Genomic DNA, 24,596 nt, shown 5'->3' with positions numbered 1-24,596 from the left:
ACTTTGGGAAGAGAAGGCCATGCCAAAACTTTCACGAGATCTGACAGCTTTGCCACCTGGAGAGATGCTGGGGTTCTGGGCTGAAGCAGGGCTGCCTCTAGTCCTGCTGGGCGTGCTCTCCCTGGAGGAGCTCTGGGATCTTGGAGGGGTCCCCTCTCCTCTTGTTGCACCTGGACAGGTCCAGCAGGTCAAAGCTGCTACCTCTGCCACCTCTTCCCCTTGCTAACCACATTCTCTTTTGAGGCTGCTGTAACCTCTTATCCCCACTGTTGCCCTGGTAGTTAGTCCTACAGAAGGGGCCTGATGTAAGCAGGTAAGGCTCAGTTGGACTGCTTGGAAAGCTCAAAAACTCCAATTTAATGGTTCCCACCCTTTTATCCAAGTCTAGTAGTCCAGGGCACAGATGAGGGCTACACCACGCTTTATCCAGTGTCGCTGAGGCTGGTCGGAGGGGATCTCCACAGCAATGACATAGTTGGTGGAGTGGCCTGTGGTTGATAGTGTTCCTGGAACAGGCAACAAGGCGGGAGGGTTAAGTTGTCTGCCACAGTTAGAGAAGGGATAGGGTAAAGGCAATGGACTTGGCAGATGTGGGGACAAGGAAGGAATCCTGGCCCAAGGGCAGCCTGCTCAGTGATGGTCTGGACAAGGCTCAGGCCTGTCCAGGGTTAATGCACTGACTGAGGACAGGCAGTAATGGGAGAACTGACGCCATCACTCATTTCCTGTCGGACTCGGCCCAGGCCCATCCCTCCTCTCCAGGCCTCAGTTACCCCTCTGAACCTCCACTGTCAGGCTAGGGCTCCCAGGACCCACGGTGGATCTGCTGAGGGATGCAACAAGATGGTGACCTCAGGGGCCACCATAGACCTAGCCAGCTGCTGGGCACCTGCTGCTGCCAGGCTCTGTCCTGCCTGGTTGGTCTTAGGACTGCTGGCTGACCTCTTGGCCATCTTGTTCAGCTAACCTGGATCAGCTTAACTGGCCTGAGCTGGCCCACGCCTGGGCCCCCACCTGTGGTGTAGGCTCCCTGCCCTGGGCCTCATACCAGCACGGGTTAGCGTCTTGTAGATGGGGCACAGGTAGAAGGCCTGGTCCTGAACCTGGCGGTTGGACACAGGTAGGAGCCAGATAACAGCCATTTCTGTGTATAGCTCCTTGGGTCGAGACTCGGCCAGCTGGAAGTCCGTGGGGTCCCAGCGGGCACCTTCCAGGAACAGTCCATGGATGTAGCACCCCTCTGCAGGCTTTTGCTTGAGCTCTGACACTGACTGGCGCAATACCTATGGTGGGCACACAGATATGCCCCACACATATCAACACCCAGAATCTGGGTTAGAATTTGGGTCCAGAGGCACAAACTCCCCCCTGAGCTTTGCCTACCTGCCCATCATATGCACCATTTTATCTGGTAGCCTGCAGTCTATGTCCTGCCCCTTGTGATTTCCCTGAGCTCATGGCCTCTTCGGGCCCGGCTCTCCTTTCCCCCCAACCCCTGCTCAGGGGTCCTCTGACTCTTGAGGTCAGCCAGCTGTGGCCTTAGGGTCCCCTTGTCTGGGCTGTACCCCAACTTGTCACCTGACCTGGCCCTAACTGTATCCAGACCTTGAAATCAAAGGAGATGGTGTCGATGGAGATGACAGACTTGCGGGCAAAGTTCTGCAGGGTGCCTGTCAGGAAAGCCTGGGGGAAGAAGAATCCACTGATCCAGAAAACAGCTGGGATGCCCTCTTTGATCCAGGTGTGTACGAAGTTTAGGCGCTGCAGCAGATCCTGGACCCATGAGGATAGTGGCTTGAGTGATGGATAGGCCTTGGCATTCCAAAGCTCGGGCACAGTGTTGTTGTACAGGCTGGCAGCCATCAGTTCCAGCTCCAAGGACATCACCACCAGCCCCTTGAGTGCCTTGAGCAGATCTCGCAGCGACTGTGTGATCACCTGCATCAGCCGGTTGTACCTATGGCAAGGAGGCAGGCAGTGGGCCAGGGCCCTCTAGCAGCATCTATACTCCCCAGTTGTGGGCCATAGGCAAAAAAAAAAACCCCCAAAACAATGGCTGAATATAGAGGCCACAGTATAGAGCTGGTTGGATAGCCTGGGTACCAATCCCAGCTCTGATCCTTAGCAAATAATGTGACCTTAGTTCACTTAACCTTTTTGCGTCTTGGCTTACTCATTTGTAAAATGGGATAATAAAACTGTGACTGAGTTAGAGGATGGATTTATTGCACTTGTATGGCACCTGGCACATAGTACCTCTTCCTGTCATTTCTCTACAGCCCAGTGGTCCACTGACTCAGGGTTGGGGGTGGTGGGGGATTACCGAATGACCTCCTGTATTAGCACCGTATTCATTGACTCCTCATATAGCACGGGGTACGTGGTCATCACAAACTGCAAGTTGATGGGCTCAGGTATCTGGAGTAGAATGTTCATGGCCACCTCTTCCACTATCTGTAGGGGCAAAGAGATAGTGGGGGTCAGGGCTGGCTCCCACAACCCTTGTAGGATTCCACATGCACAGAGTTCCATCCCACAAGGGAGCAGGCAGGGTGTTGGGTGGGAGATTAGCCCTGCCCAACCCTTGGGCCCTTTCCCTCCCACTGTCACCCACCTCCTCTCTGCCCTGACCGCCCACAGAGGATGATTTGGGTTGCAGCTGTATGATAGCACCAAGCAGAGCAAAAGTCTCATTTTGGGCAAATGTGATGTTGGCGTTGTCATGCAGGCCAAAGATCTCAGGCATGTCGTTGAGAGGAAGGCCTTTGATATAGGAGAGGTAGCCCTGGGGGATAGGAAGGCACAACAGCTGAAGCCCCACTGTGGTGGCCTTCCAAGTGAGCACAGCCCCCACCCATCACCCTGGTTGTAACCCTATTATTTTTGGGACTCCAAGGCCCCTGAGGCATCATGTGGGTGGCCCTTTCTCACTGCCATCCATCTCCCTGCTCCTTCATTTGGCTGCTCAAACCTGTCACACTCCCTCCTTTCTACTGATGACCCACACTCGAGAGTGCCTGACCCAGCCCCCGAACGCTCCTTACACACCTTAGCCGAAACAGCGTTTCCTCAGGGAGCCTCCCTGACTGTGCATTGGGTTGGATTGCCCCTGCCTCACTGAGTGCTCCCAGGCACTGGTAACTGTCTTTGTGGGATGGATTAGTCAATGAGAAGGAGCTAGTGTAGGGCAGGGGCCACAACTCCTCTCACCCCGCACTCAGGTGTCCACAGTACCCTAGAACCCAGGCCGTGCTCACGTTGAGGTCGTAGGTGGGTTGGATCTGGTGGTAGATGCCTGAGTCGCTGTAGATGTGCTCGGGGAGGAGCACTTCGGGGTTGTAGAAGTCCTCCAGGATGTTCATGATGCAGCGGCGGTCCCAGTCATCCGTGACACGGCCCCCATAGTTGATCTCCCCTGCCGTGTACTTGAGGACCTATGCAGTGGGTGGGTGAGAGGCCCCACGAGCGCCTGGCCCCCTTCCCCCAGCCTGTCCCCAGCCCACCTTGTAGGGGATGTCCTCATACTCATCCAGGAACATCTTCAGCTGGCTGATGCAGATGCGCAGGTCCCCGTCCGTGAACTCATAGGGGATGTTGAAGCCCAGGGGCCCGAACTTGCGGCGCTCCAGAGCATTGCCATGGAAAAGGCACAGGGACAGCAGCAGGGACTTGAACTCCATCGCCTGCGAGAGGTGAGGGGCGGGGACGTGAGGGGTGAGGGTCAGGGCAGGTAGACAGGGCATTACCAAGTGTGCCTCACCTTGTGACAGGAATTGAGGAAGTCATCGCTGAGGCTGCTGTAGGACTTGAGCAGGTTGGCCTTAACGCCACGCGGTGGCTCGATGGTCATCTTGGAGCCATTCTGCAGGATGGACACTGGGAACTTGTTGCTGGGCAGGCTGGTCAGCCACAGGCGGAAGTCCCGGTGCACCTGGTGGCCATGTTCCACACGAGCATTAGGACCCTGACCTGGTGGCCTCCCCAACACCAGGCTGCCTCCTACCCAGGGACCATGTGCCACCCCACCCTCTAGGTGGGCCAGGCCAGACTGCATGGACCATGGGTTAAGAATATGAGCTTTGGCAAGTCCCAGGGTCACCGGTTTGTGCTGGGTGGCTTTGTGCGAGTCACATCACCACTGGTAATGTGAACTGGGTGAGCCACTGGGAAGACTAATGCAATCAATGCATGGTCCATCTGTTGGTTCCCAAGCACTCCCAGTGTGCCTGAGCATTTTGTGGGACCATCGCATTTAGCTTCACAGTCTGGGTAGACACTCAGTACTCCCTCAGCAGAGGAGGCTGGCGCACCTTGTCGGGATTGATGTGTTCAATGAGGCGCTCGAGGGCTGGCATCCAGCTGGGGGCCAGGTGGCAGTTCTGGAAGAAGACCCACTTGCCCCTCTCTATGGAGCTGCGCATCATGGCTTCTGCCAGAGGGCCCTGTGGGGGCGGGAGTGCTGAGTGGTGGGACCAGCTGGCCTGGCCCCTCCTCACCCTCCTTGTCCCACTCCTACCTGGCCCTGGCCCAGGGAGATGGCAGAGAGCTTCTTGGAGAATTTCATCTCTTCAGCAAACTTGTACAAGTCGGCCGCGGGGTCAGTGCCAGGCGACAGCACAAAGATGAGGGGTGTGGTGGAGTTGGATTCTTTGAACACCACTGACAGATTGGCTGTCTGCAGGGCAGGGAGAGATGCTGGGGCTAAGAGGGCACAGGGACCCGGGCAAGGGAGGGCAATCTCGGGGCTTCCCGAGAGTTCCCAGGAGGGCTTATGAGTGGGGCCTGGAGGGGTAGGGCTAGGAGTCTTGACTGACCAAGGCTGCAAAGTGGTCTGTCCATCTGCAGCCAGGCCCCTGGCACCCAAGGTGGGGGTTAGCTAGTGGTACTTACCTGGGGTTCAATGAAGCGTGGCTCCAGGTTGGCGGCCACAAAGTCCTGCATGGCGTTGGTAACCTTGTCTCCACGCAGGCAGCGCAGGACCAGCAGCTTCTGGAACTGGTCCAGGTACTTGTCCCAGGTGCCAGGCAATGGCTCCCTGCAATAGTGCCCATGTCTCCCTGAATGTTGACCTGTGGGAGGGCACTGGCCACAGAGACTCTGCTGGCTGGATGACAGAGGAGAGAGGGGTATCTGGGGATATGTGGCCAGGGGCATGAAAGAGATGTGGCCACAGCCGCAGGGCAACCTTGGGTTGCTCCTGTCTCTGGAGTCTCACCCCCTCGATGTGCTCACCCCGCCATGCTTTGGGGCCCAGCTCACCGGTGGGGCTCAGGGCTGTCGAAGATAGCCCGGAATTCTGAGAGGTATTCCATAAAGTCAGTGGCGAAGGAGGAGAAGGCTTGCAGGTTCGAGAGTGCCAGGATGTCTCGCCAGGCCCGGTCTGACAGCCAGTCCACTGCAGGGTTCTCAATTGTGGCCTGGATGGAACCCCCGGACAGGAGGTAGCGCCACTCGCTCTGGCAGGGGACAGGGGGATGCTAGTGCCAGGCCCTGTGTGAGCCCACCCAGTACACAGTGAGGGTTGAGCAGTGGTGGCTGTCACTCTCATTAATTTGGCTGTGCTTTCCAACACATCATGAAGTACCTGGGGCTCCTGAGGACATGAGCTGGGAGGCCCAGGCCTGCCTCTGTGCCCACCAGCACACTCAAGGGTCTGAGAGACAGGCTCACAGGACTCTTGGGCCACAACTAACCCAGGATCTCTGGCTGTTTTTAAGCAAGGAACCGTGCTTCTGCCCCTCTGTCCCTTTGCTCTTGCTGTGCCTCCATGCCTGGCCTTTCCTTCCACCCTGTTCTCCCAGGCCCTACGACAGGGCAACTGCTCAGACAGTCTGTCCTGCCCACTGGCCCACCCGGCTGCCTCTCCACTCATGCACCTGGTTGATCTTGTCCGCGTTCATCATGATGCGGGCACACAGCAGGAAGGCGAACATCAGCTTGTGCTTCTCAAAAAGGCTGCGGCAGACGTTGCTGTAGAGGCTGTAGGTCAGGTAGCGATTGATGTTGGCGATGCGCTTCTTCAGGTTGTCTGCAGGGTAGAGAGGTGATGCAGCAAGAGCCTGGGGTCCAGCCCAGCCAGTCTCCCAGGAGCCGCGGCAGTCTGAGCCTCCCCTGGGGGCATTTGGAGTTCCCAGCAAAAGGGCTCCGAGGAGGGTAGGGAGGGGGCTGTGTTCTTATGTCGAATGTGTCTGGGATGAGAGCATGTGCAAGTGACTACGGGTGTGAGTTTGTGTATGTGCCCACTGTGGAAATGTGTGCACGTGTCCCATCTGTGCCAGGGTGGGAGCCTGGCGTTTGTGTCCACATGTGCATGTGTGCCAGGGCTACCTGCCCTCTCTGAGTTGGCGATGCCTGAGAGGAAGATGTTGAGAAACCACTCGAGGGAGTACTGGTACATGGGGTCCACGTTGGCCAGGTCAGACACACAGAAGAAGAGGATCTGGGTGCGGACGGCCACAGGTATGTACTCCATGCGCGTGAGGTCGATGTCCTTCTCTGTCTGCTCTGCGATCCTGACCTTGGCCTGGGGGTCAGAGGAGGGGCCTGGTCAGACCCAGGTAGGCTGGCAAAGAGCAGCAGGTAGAGGTGGGTGGGGACAGGAGCTCAGCCTGGGGCAGGTGGGGAGAGGCAGGCAGGGTGGGGAGAAGCAGGCAGGGTTGGCAGGCAGTGGCCCACCTGGATCTCCGCAGCCTTCATTTTGGAAGCCTCCAGCACCTTGATGAGCTCCATGTCATCCACCGGGTTACCCTCAGAGGAGCTGAGCCGGTACAGGATCTGGTCTTCTATGTCCTTCAGCTCCTGGCGCATCTTGGCATTACTGATAATCAGCTGGTTCTTGGCTTCCTCCAGGTCGGGTCGCTCCTCAGCCACTACCTGGCCTAGTAACTGGTCCTCTAGGCCACTGGCAGGGGCGGGGAACACCCTGTCTGTAATACCTGGTGGCCCCGTGGCAGCCCCCTGTCTATCTGTGCTCCTGGATTCCAAGAGCAAAGTGCCTGCTGGTATTAGCCTGGGAGGCCTAACCTGTCTCAGGCTGCAGATATAATGCCAAGCCTGTTTTTAAAGTGATCAGTTCTCAGAGACCTTGGGTGGCAGCCTGGAACCCAGCAGGGGCCAGGCAGTTGGATGTGTGAGCTACTGGGGTCTCTGAAAAAACTCCCTTTCAGCAGAAAGGGGCTGAAGGTGCCTAGGAGGGACAGGCTTAAGGGTGTTTCCACCCCCTGTTCTTTGGAGAGGTTCACAGTGGCCACTATGCCTCTGGGGTCTGTGGGTGGTCAATGAAGGCCCTAGTGCCTGGCTCATAGCAGCCAGGGCAGGGTACAGGGACCACGAGCGTGCCTGACCCAGGGCTCCAGGACAGCTTGGGCGGTGAGTGCACAAGGGCCTGCAAAGGGCTGAGCTGCAGGGGAAGAGACAAGAGCTCTTGAGGGAGGCTGGGGGTAGGGTTTTGACCAGGGATAAGGATGAGTTGGGGGTGGGGGTTTTAGATGGAAATAGTGCAAATACTATTTGGTGGAAGGGCTAGAAAGGCCTGGAGGAAGCTGGCAGAGCCTCTGAGTGGGGGAAAGACCCAATGACTCCTGATCTGAGGGTAGGAGAGGGGCAGCTGGATAGGCCGAGGTGTAGCTGATACTTGGGAGCCTGGGGGCTGGTGGCTTACCTGGGCGACAGGGTGAAATTGATGAGGGTGAGTTTGGTGGCAATCTCGGGTGTGTAGTGTGGGTTGGGCAGCTTGGTGGTGATGTACATCCTGAAGTCCTCGTGGTAGGGGATCACTGTGTCCCCTAGCTTCAGCACTATGTTCCCCTGCTGCTTGTATGTCTGTGGTGGGCGGGATAGGCAAGAGCCGTCTGTGGCTTAGGCTTCGTCAGTGCCGCATGGTGTCGGGGGGAAGGGGGGCTATCAGTCCACTCGCACCCACCCACGCTGCAGGCTTACCTGCTTGAGCAGCACGGGCTCCAGGGCGGGGTCCAGCTCCTCACCCACATTCTCCAGAAGGCAGGGCTTGCCGAAGCGGATGGCATTCTCCATGCTGCGTAGGAAGTCGCGGTCACTCAGCTTGAACACATCCAGCCCACTTTCCTTCTCCTGTGGGAATGGGGACAGGGAGGGGTTGTGGGGGCTGAGAGCCACCCTGAGGCTCAGCTACTCCTCTCGTGCCTGCTGAGCCTGGTGGGAGGGGTGGTGGCACCTGGCAGATAGACTTACCATGTTCTTGATCCATTTGTTGGCCTGGCCCTGAGGGTCGATGAAGTGGGTCCAGCGCTGGGAGAACTGGTTGATGACCCCGTTCTCCACTGACAGCGTGTCGTTGGGGAGGCCAGCGATCTGTGGGGCACCAAGCGCCAGAGTGGGCCGGGGCTCTCCCATGAACAGTGTCAGCTGGGGCAACAGCTACTCCCAACCCCATGCTTGGCTATGCCTGTCCTCTCCTTATTGTGCCCTTGGAGGTGAGGGCAGGTGACAGTGTGCTCCTAGGCTAAGTCCCAACACCCTCCTTCACTGGGCTTCTCTGTTCTTTTGCCTACTGAGTTCTCCATTGGACCATCGCCACAGAGCCTGCAGCCCATCGGCCTTCCCAGCCCATCCACCTTTGACCTCTGCCTACTGCTTCTTGGTTCTCTCCCTGTGCCTACCTATCCTTAGGGTCTAGCTGAGACCCTCCCTCCAGACACTGCTCCCCCAGCTTCACCCCCACTTTTCAAGCACTCCTTGAATTCTCTGCCCACAGTTAGCTAGCATCTGAGCCACACTGCACTCAGCTTTCTCCTCTCCTAACTACCACCCTCTTGCTGGGCCTGGGTGGGTTTAGGGGTAGCATCTCTGAGCAGATGAAGGAAAGAGGGTGAGAGAGGCAGGAGGTTCCTGGCCCAGCTCGTACCCTACCACAGGCCCAGCCCAGTCGCTCTAACCGCCCCCCTCCCCCCACCCCGGCGCGTACCTGCCATGAGCGGATCTTCACGGGGTTCCCCAGTGTCCCGATGAGCGTAGGCTCGGAGGTGTGTGGGACATTTTGGGCCACGAGCTGCTTGACCCACTGGTCGTAGAGCACTGTGCGGTACTGGCCCTGGGGAGATGCCAGACTCAGATCCACCCCAACACGACACCTGTGATACCCTCCCACCTCCCTCCACACCCCAGCACTTGGCAGTTGTACACAGAGGTCAGAGCTCAGACATGGAGCCGGCATCTGCACTCTAGTTCCACTTTGGGTGAATTCCTTGGCCTCCATAAACCTCAGCCCCACATTTGTGCAACAGGGGTAGGCGTAACAATACCCACTGTCGGGGCATCTGTGAGGACAGAATGACATGCACACAGCAAGCCCGAAAGTGCAAGCTCACATTTCCCACCGGAAGGCCAGCCCCACCAGGGTGGGTTTTCTGGCTCTCTCATGCACTGCTATATCCTCAGTGCCTAGAACAGCACCTGGCTCAGACATGCGCCTGGTAAGTGCTTGTTGAATGAGTGAGCGAGGAAAGAGCTGCCCACAGGCTGCCCCTCAGGGAGGTGAGGCCTTAAGATGGAGCCTCTTTGGGAGGTGAGGCTGCCCAGGCAGGGTTGGGGGCTCCTTACCGTGAAGGGGCCTAGGTAGGCCACAAAGCCGGCAGCCACCAGCACATCTCCAGAGATGTTGTCAAGCATGTTCTCCAGGTTCTCCACTGTGTCCTGCCAACGCACCTTCTCATCCGACAGACCTCCAATGAGCTGCAGAGGGAGCCCCATGGGGTGGGCTCTGGGAGGCTAGGCCAGGGGCCTGGGTGTCCCTGCCCAGGCAGCCCCCGGCTGCTGGGGAGGAGTTGCAGACAGCCACCCTAACACCCCACCACCACCCAGACCCTTCTTGCCCCTGTACAGGCCAGGCCATGTCTACAGGCCCTCTCCGGAGGGGTGTGTGCACCTTGTCAGCTCGGCCCAGCCGCTGCTCACACTGCTCACACTTCAGCTCCAGGTCCTCCTTCTTGGCGACACATTCTCGGTACCTGGCCTGCATCGTGGCGATGCCGTCCTCCACCTCCTGCAGGTGCTGCTTTGCCTCATCCAAGATCTTCTGTGTCACTTCCAGGTCATCCTGGGCCTCCCGCAAGGCTTGCTGCAGGACAGGGCACAGGGACAGCTTGTTGAGTGCCCTGGGGAGCCCTCACCCCTCTCCCCTGCCTCCCAGCTATACCCAGCCCTCACCCGCTTGGGCTCCACGGCCTTGGCCACGAAGTGGTACTTGTGCATGGCGCGCACCCACTGGCAGATGGAGGTGCAGGCTTTGGACACCTTGGCGATGGCGGCGGGCTGGAACTCTTCATTGTCTATGTACGGCTGGATGGCTTTGATCACCGACTCCGCAATGTTGTCCTGGACATGGAAACCATGGGCCTCAGAGGGCTACTTCCCAGGGAGGACAGGGTAGTGGGCTGCTAAAGGATACCCGGATCCTGCTTCTGCGCCCCACGCTCTGTGCAGGCCTCAGTACAGGTGTCTTTCTTGGAGGATAAAAATGATCCAAAAAACTGGCCAGAAGAGAAACTTCCATGTTCCAGGATTTCAGATAACACAATTGGAGATTTGAGAAATGATGCAGCCTCAAGCTCTGATAATACTCAGGCCCCATTTAAACTCACCTAGGGCTGCTTCAAGGATAATAATCCCTGCCCCAGAGGTCACCATGCCTTGGCGCTCTTGTCCCATCCCCGGAGACTCCACCCCTGCAGTGCAGGATGGGCCCAGGAGCCTGAGCACTGGCCCTGAGCACTCCTGATATGGGCTTAATTAGGCCTGTGGGGCCTCTGGTTTCCAGTCCGATGGAAGAAGAGAGATGGGGAAGCTCACAGGGGGTCCCACTGCCTTCCAGTGCACCCCAGGAAGTGCCTGGGGCCCCAACACCAACACTTGGTGTGGTGTTGGGTGGCCCACATGAGACAGATAGTTGCCCCCTAGCCAATTTCTGGGCTGAAAAGGGGCCCTCCAGGAGCGGCTCCCAAGAATGCATATGCCCATGGACAAGGAGAGCCTCAGACAGACGGAGAAAAACCCAAAGACAAACAGGGGAGGCTTAATCTCAGGTGCTGAGGCTGAGAGGCCGAGGCAATGATCCAGCAGATGGTGAATGTCTAGGCCAGGGGTGGGCAAACTTTTTGACTCGAGGGCCACAATGGGTTCTTAAACTGGACCGGAGGGCCGGAACAAAAGCATGGATGGAGTGTTTGTGTGAACTAATATAAATTCAAAGTAAACATCATTACATAAAAGGGTACAGTCTTTTTTTTTTAGTTTTATTCATTTCAAATAGGCCGGATCCAGCCCTAGGGCCGTAGTTTGCCCACGGCTGGTCTAGGCCAAGGCCATGGGGGCCGCAGGGAGGAAAGGTCTCGAGAATCTCCAGGCTGGGAGTAACTGGGGGTGATGTCTATGGGCATAGGAGACTGCCCGGGTCCTGATTTCCTCCATACCCGTCTGTTGGTGAAGAGGTCCTCCAGATCAAGATCTGGATTCTGTCAGCTCTGTGGCCATAAGGCTGTGTGTATGCAGGCAGAGGGAGATAGGACAGACTCCAGGACTGTGGTGGGGCAGGCTCCTCTCCCCGCTTCACTGCCCAGCTGGGAAGCCCTCACTCCCTGGCGGCCAGGTGCCTGGCATGCTCACCTTGTCAAACTTGAAGAGGCTCTCCAGGAAGCGGCCGGGGTCCTGCAGCAGCCCCTTGCCGGGCTCCCAGTAGTCATCCACCTTGGAGCCAGGCTTCTCTCCAGGAACCTTCTTGGGCTTGATGCCCTTTAGGATGCACACAGCTTCTATGACCAGCTTCACGCCTGGGGGAGGCCGCTGCATGGCACGCACCTGTGAGCCCAGCCAGGAGTAGAGAAGGGGGAAACCCATTGCTGAGTGGGTACCCTGGGTAGGGACAGCTGCTAGGCAGGGTGGGCCCCACCAACCAAGTCTCTACCACCACAGACAAAGGGCGTGCTTGGAGACCTTGAGGTTGGCCTCAGCCCACTGCCCCTCCATGTACCCAGGCCTGGCCACAAAACCCTGGATGCTGACTTTTCAGGGCCCAAAGCCCTCCCAGGGCCCTGGGGCTCGTACAAGGAGAGAAGGGTAGGTAGCTGGGTTCAAGCTCTAGTTCTACCATCACCTCTTGGCACATGACCCCCAAGGGATGTGTAGAGGGAGGGCCTGGACACCAGGGCCCAAGAGGCACCAGGAAGAAACACCAGGGGGCGGTCCGGGAGATGCCTGGCCGCCCACCTCAGTCACGTCATTTTTGTTGAGGTTGCGCAGGCTGGCCAAGGCTGCATCCAGGGCAGGCAGTGCCTCATCGAGATCCTTCTGGGCATCATCGGCAATCGCTTGTGCCTTCTGGGCCTTCTCGTTGGCCTTGATCTCCTCTGCCTGCACTGACTTCCGGGTCTCCTCGGCAATGGCCGTGTCCACCTGGGGACCAGAGGCAGGGAGGGCCCAGGTGGTGGCCAGTGGCAGGGACAGGTGTGCCCTCTCCTTTCTCCTCTTTGCCTCTCGGTCTCCTCAGGTGGAAGGAAATGAGGGTTGGACTGCCCCATCCTCCAGGACCCTCTTAGCTTTGACAGGCCTTGGAGATCTGGAATGCTAAGAGCCCTTTCTAATCCTGAGTGCTCCCTGTCGCCTGGCCTGAGGCTCCGGTTTTACAGGCTGGAGCACAACAGCCCTATGGGCGGGCCCCCCTAAGCCCGCAGGGCACCTCCATATAAGACAGAGAAGGCGCTCCTCCCCCTGCTCCCTGTCTCTCCATCTGCTGGGAAAAGGTTCAGTACACTGACTTGTAGAGCAGGACTACTTCTGCCAGGAAGCTAAGCAACCTGCAGGGGTCAGACAGCAGGGATTGGCGGGGAACACCCCGGACCTTGATCTGCTCCATGGTGAGCAAGGTGTCCTTAGCAGCCTCTTCCAGCAGGGGGCGCATAATCTCCAGCTCCTCCTGCATCTTGGCCACATCCTCCGAAGTTCGCAGCAGCTGGGGTTGGAGGGCACAGAGAAAAAAAAATCAGGTGTGACAGGGGACCAGGAGGAGGGCTCTGCAGGGCTGTCCTCACTAACAGAGGATGTGGCCGGCAGCTTCAGTGTCCCCAAGGTTGCCCAGTGGACCCCAGAAGAAGGGCGCAGTCCTCTGAGAATCTGTAGAGAGATTTGCTTTGGCCTTGCCTTTGGGCTGGCAGCTTTTGCTCTTCTGATAAAGAAGGAAGCCGCCCGTTTAAACACTGCGGCTGCCAAATGAAAGGCTAGGCTGGCTGCCTGGATCAGGGCTAAGGTTGAGGGGGCAGAACCACGTGCAGCTGGCCGTTGCCCACACGCTCCACCCCAGCTCACCTTGTCCAGGCCACTCTTCATGCGGTTCTTGGCGGTTTTAAGCTCCTGTTTCTTCTGCCCGATGAGGATGGAGAAAATATTGAGCAGCTCCAGGTAGCTCTTAGGGGTCACATAGTTGTGTCGGGCCAACTCGGCCAGGTACTCGACACACTTCTTGGTCACTGACTGGTGAATATACACGCAAACCTGAATCTGTGGGGTGGGAGACCACTGATGATAGCCTTGTAGAGCCCCCGGCAAAGAGAGGGTACCAGGGTGCCCTGGAAGCCACTATAGCCTGGCCCGGAGAAGAGAGCATGTGCAGGAACCTCGAAGTCCCTCATACTCACTCTCCTATGACCTCACAACCTCACTTATTCTGCAGATAAAAATCCCATGACCCAGCCTGTCCGGTGTGGCTCAGTGGTTGAGCATCAACCCATGAACCAGGAGGTAGGGGTCCATTCCTGGTCAGGACACATGCCCGGGTTGCAGGCTCGATTCCCAGTAGGGGTTGTGTAGGAGGCAGCCAATCAGAGATTTTCTCTCATTATTGATGTTTCTATCTTTCCTTCTCCCTTCCTCTCTGAAATCAATAAAGACATTTTAAAAAAAAATCCATGACCCAGAGAAGTTAAGGGGCTGTCAGAGCAGAGCTGACTTTGAATGTGGACTTAGGCATCTTATTTCCCAGCTCTTGGCCCAGTCACAGCCCCCATGACCTGCCTCTCTTTAAGAGTCCTAAGGTGAGGTCCCCTCTTAGACTGGATCTGAGGTATGGGAGGGCCCAAGGCCTCAGCACAACTGAGGGGAAATGGGGAATGGGTTCACCCTAACTCTTGGCCCTCATGTGACTGTCACTCAGGTTGGACCAGACCATTCTAGCCTCCCCCCTTCCCACTGCATCTGTGGTCTCTGGGCTGTGACAGGGAGTTCTTTGAAGAAAGCTGCCACAAAGCCCTCAGGGAATAAGATAGATGGTAACTAACTGCCCAACCTCCTACATCACCGTGATGACCTTGTGGCACTCCATTATACAGATGAGGAAACTGAGACTTAGACAGGTAAAGCTGTTTACTTAAAGGCTTACTTACCATCAGTGGTGGGCCTAAGACTCCCACCCAGGCCTCGGTGACCCCAAGCCCAAACCTAAACATTTCCCCCTGATGGCTTGTTTCTAACCAAGACACTTACCAGTCCTTCAATTACTGTAGAGGTGGCTTCCAGTTCTGGGATCTCATTCAGATATATGGTGGCCACAGACTGCAGGGCCTCCGCCGGCCACTCGTTAAACCAGTCGATGGTACAGCAGTTGACTAAGGACGGGAACTGCCTTAGGCGAGCTCGGAAGACCTCTCCGATGGGGCTAGAGGGCCAGGAGTCCAAATGAGGCGCTGAGACACCGATTTACACCCTCAGGAACCCAGGACCCAGGGCCCTTCCATAGCCCAGTGGCATGGCAGCCAGGAGGCAACACACACAGCCCAGACCCAATGGCATGGTGGCAAGGCCCAGGCCATTTCTCCTCAGGGCTGGCCAAGTGCACCCCGCCCAGCCCTGTTGTCCCTGTGTGGCCGTGATGGCTGCCAGTACCTCATACACAGCACCATGTGGATGTTGCTGCGCACGCGCCCAGTATAGGCAGCCATGAGGTTGGCCTTGGTGGGCTGAAGGCCATGCTCCTGGATGTAGGGCCGCATGGTGTTGAGAATCTGGTCCTGCTCATCCAGGTTGTAGAGGTTGGGAATGTCCCCTGAGTTCAGGACGTTGTTGATGTCCTCCAGGAAGGACTCGTTCTTGATCTGGGGACGGATGGGGGTGGGGGAGCTGAGCCTTGAAGATGGCTCCCGGGTGTCAGACTCCACTACCATGGTCTCACTGGACCTTCACAACAGCCCCTTCTGCCACCGAGTCTCACAGAAGCCCAGGGTCACATAAGGGACCTCACAAGTCGTGGTCTGGGGCTTGCATCCAGGCCTGCCCTACAGCAGACCCTGGGCATCACCACTGTGCTGCGGGAAAGGCCCTGGGTTCTGTGCGGGAGATGTGGCATCTTCCTGTTTGTTTTTCCTGCCTCTCCATGTCTCAGTTTTCTCACAGGAAGAAACCTGGCCACAGGCAGAAGTGGGTCCTGGCCCAACTCATATGGTCAGAGTCTGGCCAGCGCCAGTGCCAGTGCCAGAGGGCATGCTCCCTTGGCGGACTCTGTGCGGGAGTCCAGGAGTAGGAGCAGAGGGGTCCTTGTCAGGGTGGGGCACATCCCAGGGATTTAGCCACTGCCCAACCCTGACCACCAGCCAGGTTTAATTTCTGCTCTATTTGTCTTGAGGCCCCAGAGCAACAACCTCTCCTCTCAGAGTCGTGGGGAGAGGCCTCACGCATAGGGAGCTCCGGAGGGAGCAGCCCCCAAGGGGGAGCCATGGGCACAGCACTTTGGGCACAAGTTGGGTGGTCCTTGAGGCGGAAGCTGTTGGCCAGTGAGTGGGTGCTGCTTGTGGTCAGCTACAGTGCCAGGGGCCTTCTTTACAGTTGGGGAGTAGTAACGACCTATGCCCCATGTGCCTGACCCACCCATCTGTGGGTCCCCCTGGTCCCAACCATCCCTCCTAAGACCCACCCCATTGGCAGTGCCCTGGGCATGAAGGACTGAGACCACCTTCCAGGATGCCACACTGGATGGGGTTATATCCACCCACCCTGAACCCTGACCACTGCCCATGGTGGTGGCACCTGGGTGTCCGAGAACAGAAAGGTGATGGGCAGGTTTTGCATGCCAGCCTTGAGCAAGACCTTTTTGACATCTTCGCGCCACTCAGCCATGCCATAGCTCTTGGACAGCTCAATCTGGAAGCACTCGTACTCGGCCCTGGAGATGAGTTGGGAAGAGGTGTGACAAAGCTTGGGACCAAGTGCTGAGGTGCTAATAGGTGCTCACCCCGACCCTAGTCAACCATTGTCATGCTCCACCCCGAGCATATCTGCAGACTCTTCAGGCCCTGACCTGCTCTCTTGCCTCCAGACCTTTGCTTAAGCCGTTCCCTAGACCTGAAATGCCCTTCCCTCCCACCTCTGATTCTAGAGCAGGCCCATGGCCGCCGCCACCAAGCACCCCTCCTGGATGACTGCATGTACCCCCCTCCTCTCAGCGGCACAGGGCACTGCTGCTGCCTCTTCTTGGGCCCAGGGCCTTCCAGTTCTCAGTCCTTCCAGAAGCCCGTGGGCTGGGCGGGTCTGGTGTGGGGCGGCCCTGCCTCCCCAGCACTGTGGGAGACATGGATGGAACCGACAGTCTGCCCCCAGCTGCCCCCTGCCCGCCGTGCTCGGGGCCCTCACATGTGCGAGGTGAGCTGTGTGAGGGAGTTGCGTCCGCTGCCGCCCACGCCCAGCAGGAGTGCGTTGCCCAGGGCCTGGCGCAGGGTGCGGCTGATGCGGCAGATGTGGCTCAGGGCGTCCATGAACAGGACCAGCTTCAGCTTGGTGGTGTTGATCTGATTGTAGTCCTCCATGTACTCCTCGATCACCTGCATCATCTGGGGGTGGGGTGGGGGGAGCTGGGACCTCCCTCTCTGTCTGTGCCCCTGGGCCCCGAGGGGAGGCGCTCCTGCCCACAGCCTGCCCCGCTCCGCTGTGCGCGGAAGGGTGTTGGGCCTGAAGATGCCAGGTCTGCCTGGATGAGGCTTGACCTGTTGGACACACGGAGGCCTGAAGTTCAGGGTCAGAACCCTGCCTTCTGTCTCTGGGGCTCACCAGGACGTACTGACCTGGGACCCTGGTGGGAACTCTTGGGAACGAGGGAGAGGTGTGGAGCGAGGCCACCAGGAGGCTCACAGCCTCACAGCCTAAGCCTCTGACCACCTCTTCCTGTCTCCCTGAGCCCTACCTCAGCCCCGGGCCAGGGACCCTGCTGGCCCTCTGTGAGTGGATGAGAGCCCCCCAAACAGGCACAGCAGGTCCCTGTTCACAGAGCCTGTCTCAGCTGAACCACGGACTTGGGCCAACAGAGCCAACCGTACCTACCTGACAGGTGAGGAGACAGGACTGAGGCAAATGCTGCCAGAAGTTCCAGAACTGGCCTAACCCAGTGGTCGGCAAACTGCGGCTCACAAGCCACATGCGACTCTTTGGCCCCTTGAGTGTGGCTCTTCCTAAGCCTTAGGAGTACCCTAATTAAGTTAATAACAATGTACCTACCTATATAGTTTAAGTTTAAAAAATTTGGCTCTCAAAAGAAATTTCAATCGTTGTACTGTTGATATTTGGCTCTATTGACTAATGAGTTTGCCGACCACTGGCCTAACCCAGGTCCTGATGCTCGGTCGGTTACCACCGGCTGCAGAGGGCTTGGGTCCCAGGGGTACAGAATGAGGAAGCCCCACCAGGGGTGGGGTAGCAGCCAGGCCCCTTACCTTCTTTTGGCTGGTGATGAGCTCGTAGGACTTGACGTCAGAGCCTGGTGACATGAAGTCCCCATAAAGGATGGGCTGGAAGGGGCAGACCTCGTCGAAGGTGACCTCCCACTCCTCCATGCAGCTTTCCAGGAGCTTGTCGAACCAGCTGCGGTCCTCCTCGTTCACCAGGCGGTCACGGAACACGCGGCAGTTCTCGTGGTACCATAGCCGCAGCAGCTGTACTTTGTCCTGTGGCCACCCCAGCATCAGTGCCCGCCTCAGCCCGGGGGCCTCAGCCACCCCTCAAAGCGCCAGGGCTGGGAGGGTGGGAGGAGCCGCAGAACCTCGGGCCTGGCCCTGCATGGAGACCAGGTGAGGGCCTTGCAGGGGCTGCTGGAGGCACACCTGCTGACCCGCTGAGGGCCGAGCCCTGTAGTGCTGCCTGCTGGGCACCCAGCTCCCTCAGCCGGTCATCACGTCTCCCCTGTAATGGCTCCCGTGGCTCCCACACGCTAAGCCTGGGAGGAAGGCCTGATTCTTTTTACTCCTTCCCAGTACGTCACATCTAACCACTCAGCAAAGGCCACCGATTTGACCCCTCTGACTCTGCCCCCATCTCTGTCTCTGCTGCCACTTCCATCCCAGCTCCCCGCCTCCCCTGGGTGATGAGACCACCCTCAGGAACCCCCCAGGCTCTTCTCTCAACTCCTTTGGTTATAGCTTGGCGGGGTCAGGGGGCTCCTGTCTTGTTCACTGTCTCTCCTGGTCCCAGGGCTCCACACACACTGACCCACCAATTCTCCATTATGCAGATCTGTCCCCGCCCACCCACTGGCTCCTATCTCCTTTGGGATGCTGTCCCCCTGGCAGCCCACAGTGTGCCTGAGCCTGTCCAGCACCCCTGACACCTGCTCCCTGCTGTACTTCCTGCTCCTTCCACCGAGGTGCCTTTCATTCCTGGAAGGCGTTCCCCTCACTCTCCCTGCAAATCTCCTGACACCCAGGGCCCCATCAGGAGCCCTTTCTGCCTGGCCTTGCCCTGTTCTGTGTGGCCCTGTCACAGCTGCCATGCTAGGCATGGGCTTGCCCTGTAGGATGGAGCTCAGCTGCACCAACACCCTGGGGCCTGGCTTGATCAGGGCGGGGAGTTTGGGCAGGGAGGCCTGGAATTGGGGGGCGGGGGAGGATAGGGAGGGCAGGGCGGGCACTTCTCAGCTGGACACTGGGGAGGGCCTGCCAGAGCCTCACCTCGACCTTGGCTGGGTCGGCCATGAGCATGCCCTGGAAGACCTTGGAGAGGTCCCTCAGGTTGAACGTGTAGTGGGACTTGGCTGGCGTGGGCAGCAGCTGGGAGGTGATGGTGGAGTACACCATGATGGTAGCTTCCACAAGGGGATCCGTGAAGTGGGCGATGTTGGGGGCCCCGGCTATGGGAACAGGAGAGGGCCTGGGTCACACGGCGGGCGCTCCCTGTGCAGCCTCTGAAGACCCTGGCCCCTGCCCTCGCTGGTGCTGTGTTCTCACCCCGACACCCCTTCCTCAGGTGGCAGCTTGGACTCCACCACCCTTCAGCTCCTTTCGGATGCCATCTCTTCCGCCAGGCCTTCCTGATGGCCCCCACCTCAGGGTGGGGAGTTTCCCGCTCTGAGCTCCCCCCTTTTGCATCCTCATTACTGGCATAGCCGTCTGTGCGCTGGGCACTGGGATGCATTCAGTGCTGGGAGGGCCATGACTCTCTTGCCCTAGGGGACTGTGTCCCGTACCTGAAACATGCCAGTTCTGAGCCATGCACAGGGAGAGTCACATGGTCCACATGGGACTTCACAGGGAACATAGTGGGGCTGGAGCTCAGCTGTAACCCTTAGGCTCACCTTGGAGCTGTACAGCCTCTAGCCTGCCTGCCTCTTCACTACTAGCGACCCATTTGCTTGTTCTTTGAAAACGATCTAATTCTTTGTTGGGAACCACAATTCTGTCAGCAGGAACTTGGGGCAGAGGGAGGCCCCGGAAGTGGGAAAAGTAAAGGGTTCTTCTGCACACGCAGGTGCTGCTCCGGGTCCTGGGCACCGACACTCCTCACTCAACAAGCGAGCATGCTCGTGCGGAGACAGACGGACAGACCCACCAGCAAGTGGGCAGAAGCAGGGGACAGAAAGTGCTGTGGAGAGGCTGGTAGCAGAGAGAGGTTGGGGAGAGCCAGGGTGGGGGATTCTGACATAAGCCTCACGGAGGAGGGGCTTCAAGCAGAAATGTAAAGTGAAGTGCAAGCAGCCCCAGAACTGGAGACAGTGTTCCAGAGAGAGAGCCATGAGGGTGAAGGCCCTGCGGGCTGGGCACAGGCCCTGCGGCGGGCATACCTGGGGCGTTAAGGACCAGGGCCGATGGGGTGGCTTTGCCTGCCACTGTTGGGACTGGGAGGCTTGCCAGAGAGAGAGACAGAGACAGAGACAGAGAGAGAGACAGAGACAGAGAGAGAAAGGGAGAGAGAACGTTATCTGATTTAACATTTGAATGGGTCCCTCTGGCAGCAAGTAGAAGATGGACAGACAGACAGACAGAACAGATAGAAGACCAATGGATGGATGCAGGGGGTGAAGGCAGAAGCAGGGGACCAGGGAGAGGGCTGCTGCTATGGCTGGTGAGTGAGGATGGGGGTGGCTGGGTGGGTTCTGGAGGGACAGTCAGCAGGACCTCCTGACAGATGTGGTGTGAGAGAGAGGAGTCTGGAGGACGCCGAGGCTCTTGTCCCAAGTGACTGAAGGACACAGCTGCCATCACCTGAGATGAGAGGGCCTGGGCCTGCCATGTCCAGTCTGAGATGCCCAGTGGACATCTAAGAGGCCAAGTGGGGTCAGGGCTCGGGAGAGAGGTCAGCACTGGGATGGGCTGCATTGCTGGGGCAGGATGAGATTGTGGGCAGGGGAGTGAGGTCAGAGGGGAAGAGGCTGGAAAGCAAGCCCCAGTCACTCTAAGGAGGGGTGGCTAGGGCAGGGGGGACCTGAGGAGGAGGCTGGGTCATTGCCCACAACCAGGGCAGGGGAGGACCCAGAGCTGACCTTTGGTCTGGCCACACGAGGCACTGTGACAAGAGCACTCCCAGGGCAGTGGAGGGGCTCAAGGGAACGTGGGAGGAAAGGGCTGGAGCCAGCAGCAGGGACAGCGCTTTTGAGGAGTTTTTCTGCCAAGGCGAGCTGAGAAATGGAGTGATGCCCTGGGCAGGTGGGAAGGGGCCTAAAGAGGTGATTTTGTTTTTTGTTGTTAAGATGAGAGAGATCAAGACATGTTTGCAGGAGCGGCTGCTGGTGTTGGAGAGGCTGGAGGTGGGGTGGAGCCAGGTCTTCAAGCAGGCAGCAGGGGCTGGGGTTCAGGCCTCAGAGGAGGGCTTGGCCGCATGGGGAAGTAGGGAAGTTCATTCCTGGAAGTAGGAAAGACTGCAGGAGAGAACCCTGAGGGAGGCCTGGGTGCAGGTCAGAGGGGATGTGGGAGCTGAGCGAGGGCGCTGCCTGCTGATAGCCTCTTTCAGCTGAGGGGGAGCAAAGGTGGGACAGAGGGGGGACAGAGGGGGGACAGAGGTGGGACAGAGGGGGGACAGAGGGGGAGCAGAGGGGGGACAGAGCGGGGACAGAGGGGGGACAGAGGGGGGACAGGGGGGAAGCAGAGGTGGGACAGAGGTGGGACAGAGGGGGGACAGAGGGGGGACAGAGGGAGGACAGAGGGGGAGCAGAGGGGGGATGAGATGGGACAGAGCTCTGGAGTGTCCACAGCCCTGCTGCAATGACCGGCAGACCTGCCCTGTGTGAGCTGCCTCAGGAGGGATGCCCGACCCCCTGCAAGTCCCCCAGCTCTTGGTCCATGCTGCCCCTCGGATAGGCTGGCTCTCCTTGGAGCCTCTGCCTCTTCACACGGGGGTGGGGGTGGGGGGAGACTGTTGGATCCTTTATTCCATACTTGGCTGCTACTATGGGCCTGACACTACCCCAGGCACTGAAGGACTGACGGCTAGAAGAAGGGGTGAGTGAGCCTAGGAAGGCAGTCGCTTCGGTGCTAACCTTTGCTCTAGCAAAGGCCCAAGGTCCCCAGAGGAGCCTGAGGATGGTTCACTGGGGTCTGGTCCCCAGCCTCAGCCACACCCATCTGGAGCCTGAGGCTCACCCCAGAACCAGAGCCCCGTCCCACCCAGGCCTGCACTTACGCACGGGATCCCGGTAACTCTTTTCTCCGAGGAGTCCAGCTAGAGGGTGGGAGAGAGACATGAGCTCAGAGTTAGGTGGGCCCCTTGCTGCCCACCTGGCTGGCTGCTCCGAGAGTAGCCACTGACCCTCCGCCCCGAGCAATGTGGTCCCCACCCCTAAGCTGGGCATGTAGGCACACCTGGCCTATAGCACCTGGGGGCAGGATAGGCAAGGCTGAAAGACAGAAAGCCTGAGGAAGGCTGGACTCCCATCATCCATAACCTGGCAGAGTGCCAAGTGGAGCTCACAGACAGAGTGTGTTGGGTGGGAGGTGGGCTGGTGGGGGAAAACTCTCTCCTGGGTGGACTTTTCCCCCAACCCCATGAAGGATCAGGGCCATTCTATCTTGATGGCTTTTCCCGAGTTCCAAAAGCAAATCCTTCCACCAGAGTTTCCGAGCAAGTACTAACGGATACGTGGGTACTCGGGCAGGTAAATGCATATGTGTACATATGTATATATCACATTTAGCAGTCACCACCTGCCAGGCTTCATGCTAGATGCTCTACGTGCAATGTCTTACTTAACCTTCAGGACTTGGAGTGGTGGGTACTAATATTATTGCCCATTTTACAGAGGAAGAAACTGAGGCACAGAGAGGGTCGTGCATTTGCAAAGGTAACAGAGCTAAATAAGGGGCGAAGCCAGGTCAGTGGCTCAGCCCTCCACCCTTTCCAGCAGCTGCCCGGCTGTCCTTGGTGTCGTTTATCTGGCCGGGGCTTCTGCCTCTGCCATGGCCTCCCCCACGCCTGCCCACTGCTCACCCATCCAGCTGCCCAGGATGGTGGAGAAGATGCACTTCTTGCTGACCTCGTCCATCTCGGCAAAGGTCAGGTAATTGAAATGGCGTGTCAGCCGTGGAGTGATGGCATTCCTGCCTCCACCCGGGGGGCCCATGGCGCAGACAAAGTTGATGTCCACCAGTTTCTTGAAGGCTCCTGGAGTGGAGGCAGGAAGTCAGGAGGGCCCTGCCCAGGGCTGCAGTATGACACGTGGGCCCCAGGCACTTTTGTCTTGATGGGCCTCCTCCTCCATTAAAAAAGATTAAAAGTGCTAACTTTCAACAGCATGGGTATAGAGACAAATATATTCATATGCATTAAATTTTCTTTGAGCTAAAAGTTCATGTGCCCCATGATTTTGAAATACGTTAAAACATTTCTGTGGACCCTCTAAAAGCGCCTACAGTGCCTAACGAAGGAATGCCCGGCCCTACCCACTCGCCACTGCCCCAGGCCGGCCGGCACGCACCGATCTTCTTGCGGTCGTACCAGCCACCATGGTCCATCCACTGGCGCAACAGCTCGATGGGCGGCTGGGCACCATAGGTCTCCAAGGCTGGCATGTTCAGGTCATCGATGAAGAAGATGAAGTTACGCCCCAGGGGCGGTCCAAACACGCCCTTCCGCCTATGGGGAGGGGCTATGTGAACCCGGCCCCCATGGACACCAGGTCCTCTGGGAATCCAGGGGCAACTTCTGGAAAGCCCTCATCAACTCTGGCCTCATCTGAATTGCTGGATCTCTTGAGTAGTCCCTTGTCCCATCCTGAGTGTCCTGGTACATCACACCTGGCTGCCCTAAGTCTGGTCTCTCTCAAGGTGTCTTGCCTCCCAGGCCTATGGATAATAGGCCCTGCCCAAGGCAAGCAGGTGGGAAAGGGCTCAGTAGGAATTCCCGATGGAAGAAGGCTCCAGAACAGTCGTCAAGGGAGCCCAGCTATCTCTCCCCGCCCAGCTATCTCTCCCCTCCCACCCCCCCACCCACCACTGGGGAGGTTTCTGGCAAACCCAGGAGCATAATTTGGTGGGGAGGGGAGACAACCGTTGGTTCCGCCAGGCTGGGGGGACCTTGGAGCCTAGGGAGGAACGAGGAGTGCCTGCCTCTTGTCCAGCTTGCTGTCGATGAGGTCCTGGGTTTGGTTGGCCGAGGTGCGGGCTGAGAAGATGAGGAAGTGGCTGATGTACTCCAGCGGCAGGTTCTTGAGGAGCTTGTCCGAGATGGTGAGGGTCTTCCCCGTGCCTGTTGGCCCGATGCACAGCACCTGGGAGAGTGGGGGTCTCTCACAGGGCCTAGTGCAGAGCCGGGGCCAGCCACCCCGACCTGGGCCTTGGGGTAGGGGGAGGCAGGGCACGGTGGGGCACTCACGGGCTTGTGGTTGGTGAGCAGCATGCCCAGCAAGTAGGACATCTGCACGGTGTCCATGGTGGGCACGATGATGTTGCAGTAGTTGGTTTCTGGCATCATGGTGAACGGAGCCGAAGAGTCCATCCACTTCACCCAGGCAACCTGGAACCACAGGTGGCTCAGGGGTGGGCCGGGAACCCCTCCCCACCCGACCAAGTGCACCAGGAAGGCAAGGAGCTGCACTGCTGGGCCTGGGCAAGAAGGCCCAGGTGAGGGGCTGCTTCTGACAGAAATAGGAGGCCCCATGCCCCACCCTCTGTCTGGGTAGGGGGCTTCTAGAACAAACTACCAGGAATGGGAGGTCTCTCTGCACACAGCTGCCTCCAGTGGGAGGCTCCCCAGGAACTGCTAGTCCATAGGTCTCTACATGAAGGAGATACTCTGGGAATTGAACAACACAGAATGAAAAGGTCTTTGCTGTGTAGTTTCAGGCTGTCCAAGAGTATGGGGGCCAGAGCCATGGGTGTTGGCTTCACCTG

The 24,596-nt window shown here is 58.2% G+C and overlaps 1 protein-coding gene across 1 annotated transcript in view; it reads right to left on the bottom strand.

Annotated features, from left to right (window-relative positions):
• Positions 1-337: 337 nt before the first annotated feature.
• Positions 338-24,596, bottom strand: part of DNAH1 (dynein axonemal heavy chain 1) — a 72,447-nt gene continuing 48,188 nt past the window's right edge. Inside the window, exons 42-78 of the mRNA XM_070390701.1 lie at positions 24,079-24,219; positions 23,814-23,974; positions 23,183-23,340; positions 22,696-22,869; positions 21,892-21,930; positions 18,948-19,126; positions 17,718-17,948; positions 16,645-16,841; positions 16,042-16,177; positions 14,905-15,113; positions 14,506-14,677; positions 13,333-13,524; positions 12,869-12,979; positions 12,238-12,423; positions 11,638-11,829; positions 10,183-10,350; positions 9,902-10,093; positions 9,577-9,708; positions 8,942-9,067; positions 8,209-8,328; positions 7,939-8,088; positions 7,661-7,821; positions 6,676-6,901; positions 6,328-6,523; positions 5,877-6,028; positions 5,260-5,456; positions 4,891-5,035; positions 4,517-4,675; positions 4,311-4,442; positions 3,761-3,931; positions 3,504-3,683; positions 3,258-3,434; positions 2,615-2,785; positions 2,324-2,454; positions 1,606-1,957; positions 1,049-1,283; positions 338-506 (exon numbers count right to left, since the gene is read on the bottom strand). Of these exons, the coding sequence (XP_070246802.1) occupies positions 385-506; positions 1,049-1,283; positions 1,606-1,957; positions 2,324-2,454; positions 2,615-2,785; positions 3,258-3,434; positions 3,504-3,683; positions 3,761-3,931; positions 4,311-4,442; positions 4,517-4,675; positions 4,891-5,035; positions 5,260-5,456; positions 5,877-6,028; positions 6,328-6,523; positions 6,676-6,901; positions 7,661-7,821; positions 7,939-8,088; positions 8,209-8,328; positions 8,942-9,067; positions 9,577-9,708; positions 9,902-10,093; positions 10,183-10,350; positions 11,638-11,829; positions 12,238-12,423; positions 12,869-12,979; positions 13,333-13,524; positions 14,506-14,677; positions 14,905-15,113; positions 16,042-16,177; positions 16,645-16,841; positions 17,718-17,948; positions 18,948-19,126; positions 21,892-21,930; positions 22,696-22,869; positions 23,183-23,340; positions 23,814-23,974; positions 24,079-24,219 (6,273 nt within the window). The 3' untranslated portion in view covers positions 338-384. The remainder of the gene's footprint in view (positions 507-1,048; positions 1,284-1,605; positions 1,958-2,323; positions 2,455-2,614; positions 2,786-3,257; positions 3,435-3,503; positions 3,684-3,760; positions 3,932-4,310; positions 4,443-4,516; positions 4,676-4,890; positions 5,036-5,259; positions 5,457-5,876; positions 6,029-6,327; positions 6,524-6,675; positions 6,902-7,660; positions 7,822-7,938; positions 8,089-8,208; positions 8,329-8,941; positions 9,068-9,576; positions 9,709-9,901; positions 10,094-10,182; positions 10,351-11,637; positions 11,830-12,237; positions 12,424-12,868; positions 12,980-13,332; positions 13,525-14,505; positions 14,678-14,904; positions 15,114-16,041; positions 16,178-16,644; positions 16,842-17,717; positions 17,949-18,947; positions 19,127-21,891; positions 21,931-22,695; positions 22,870-23,182; positions 23,341-23,813; positions 23,975-24,078; positions 24,220-24,596) is intronic.

This window comes from Myotis yumanensis, unplaced genomic scaffold (genome assembly GCF_028538775.1).
Source record: "Myotis yumanensis isolate MYYU_CA2020_CCGP unplaced genomic scaffold, mMyoYum1.0.hap1 SCAF_14, whole genome shotgun sequence".
Taxonomy (NCBI): domain Eukaryota; kingdom Metazoa; phylum Chordata; class Mammalia; order Chiroptera; family Vespertilionidae; genus Myotis; species Myotis yumanensis.
The sequence above is the reverse complement of the archived record's forward strand: the minus strand, read 5'-3'. Positions and strand labels throughout refer to the sequence as shown.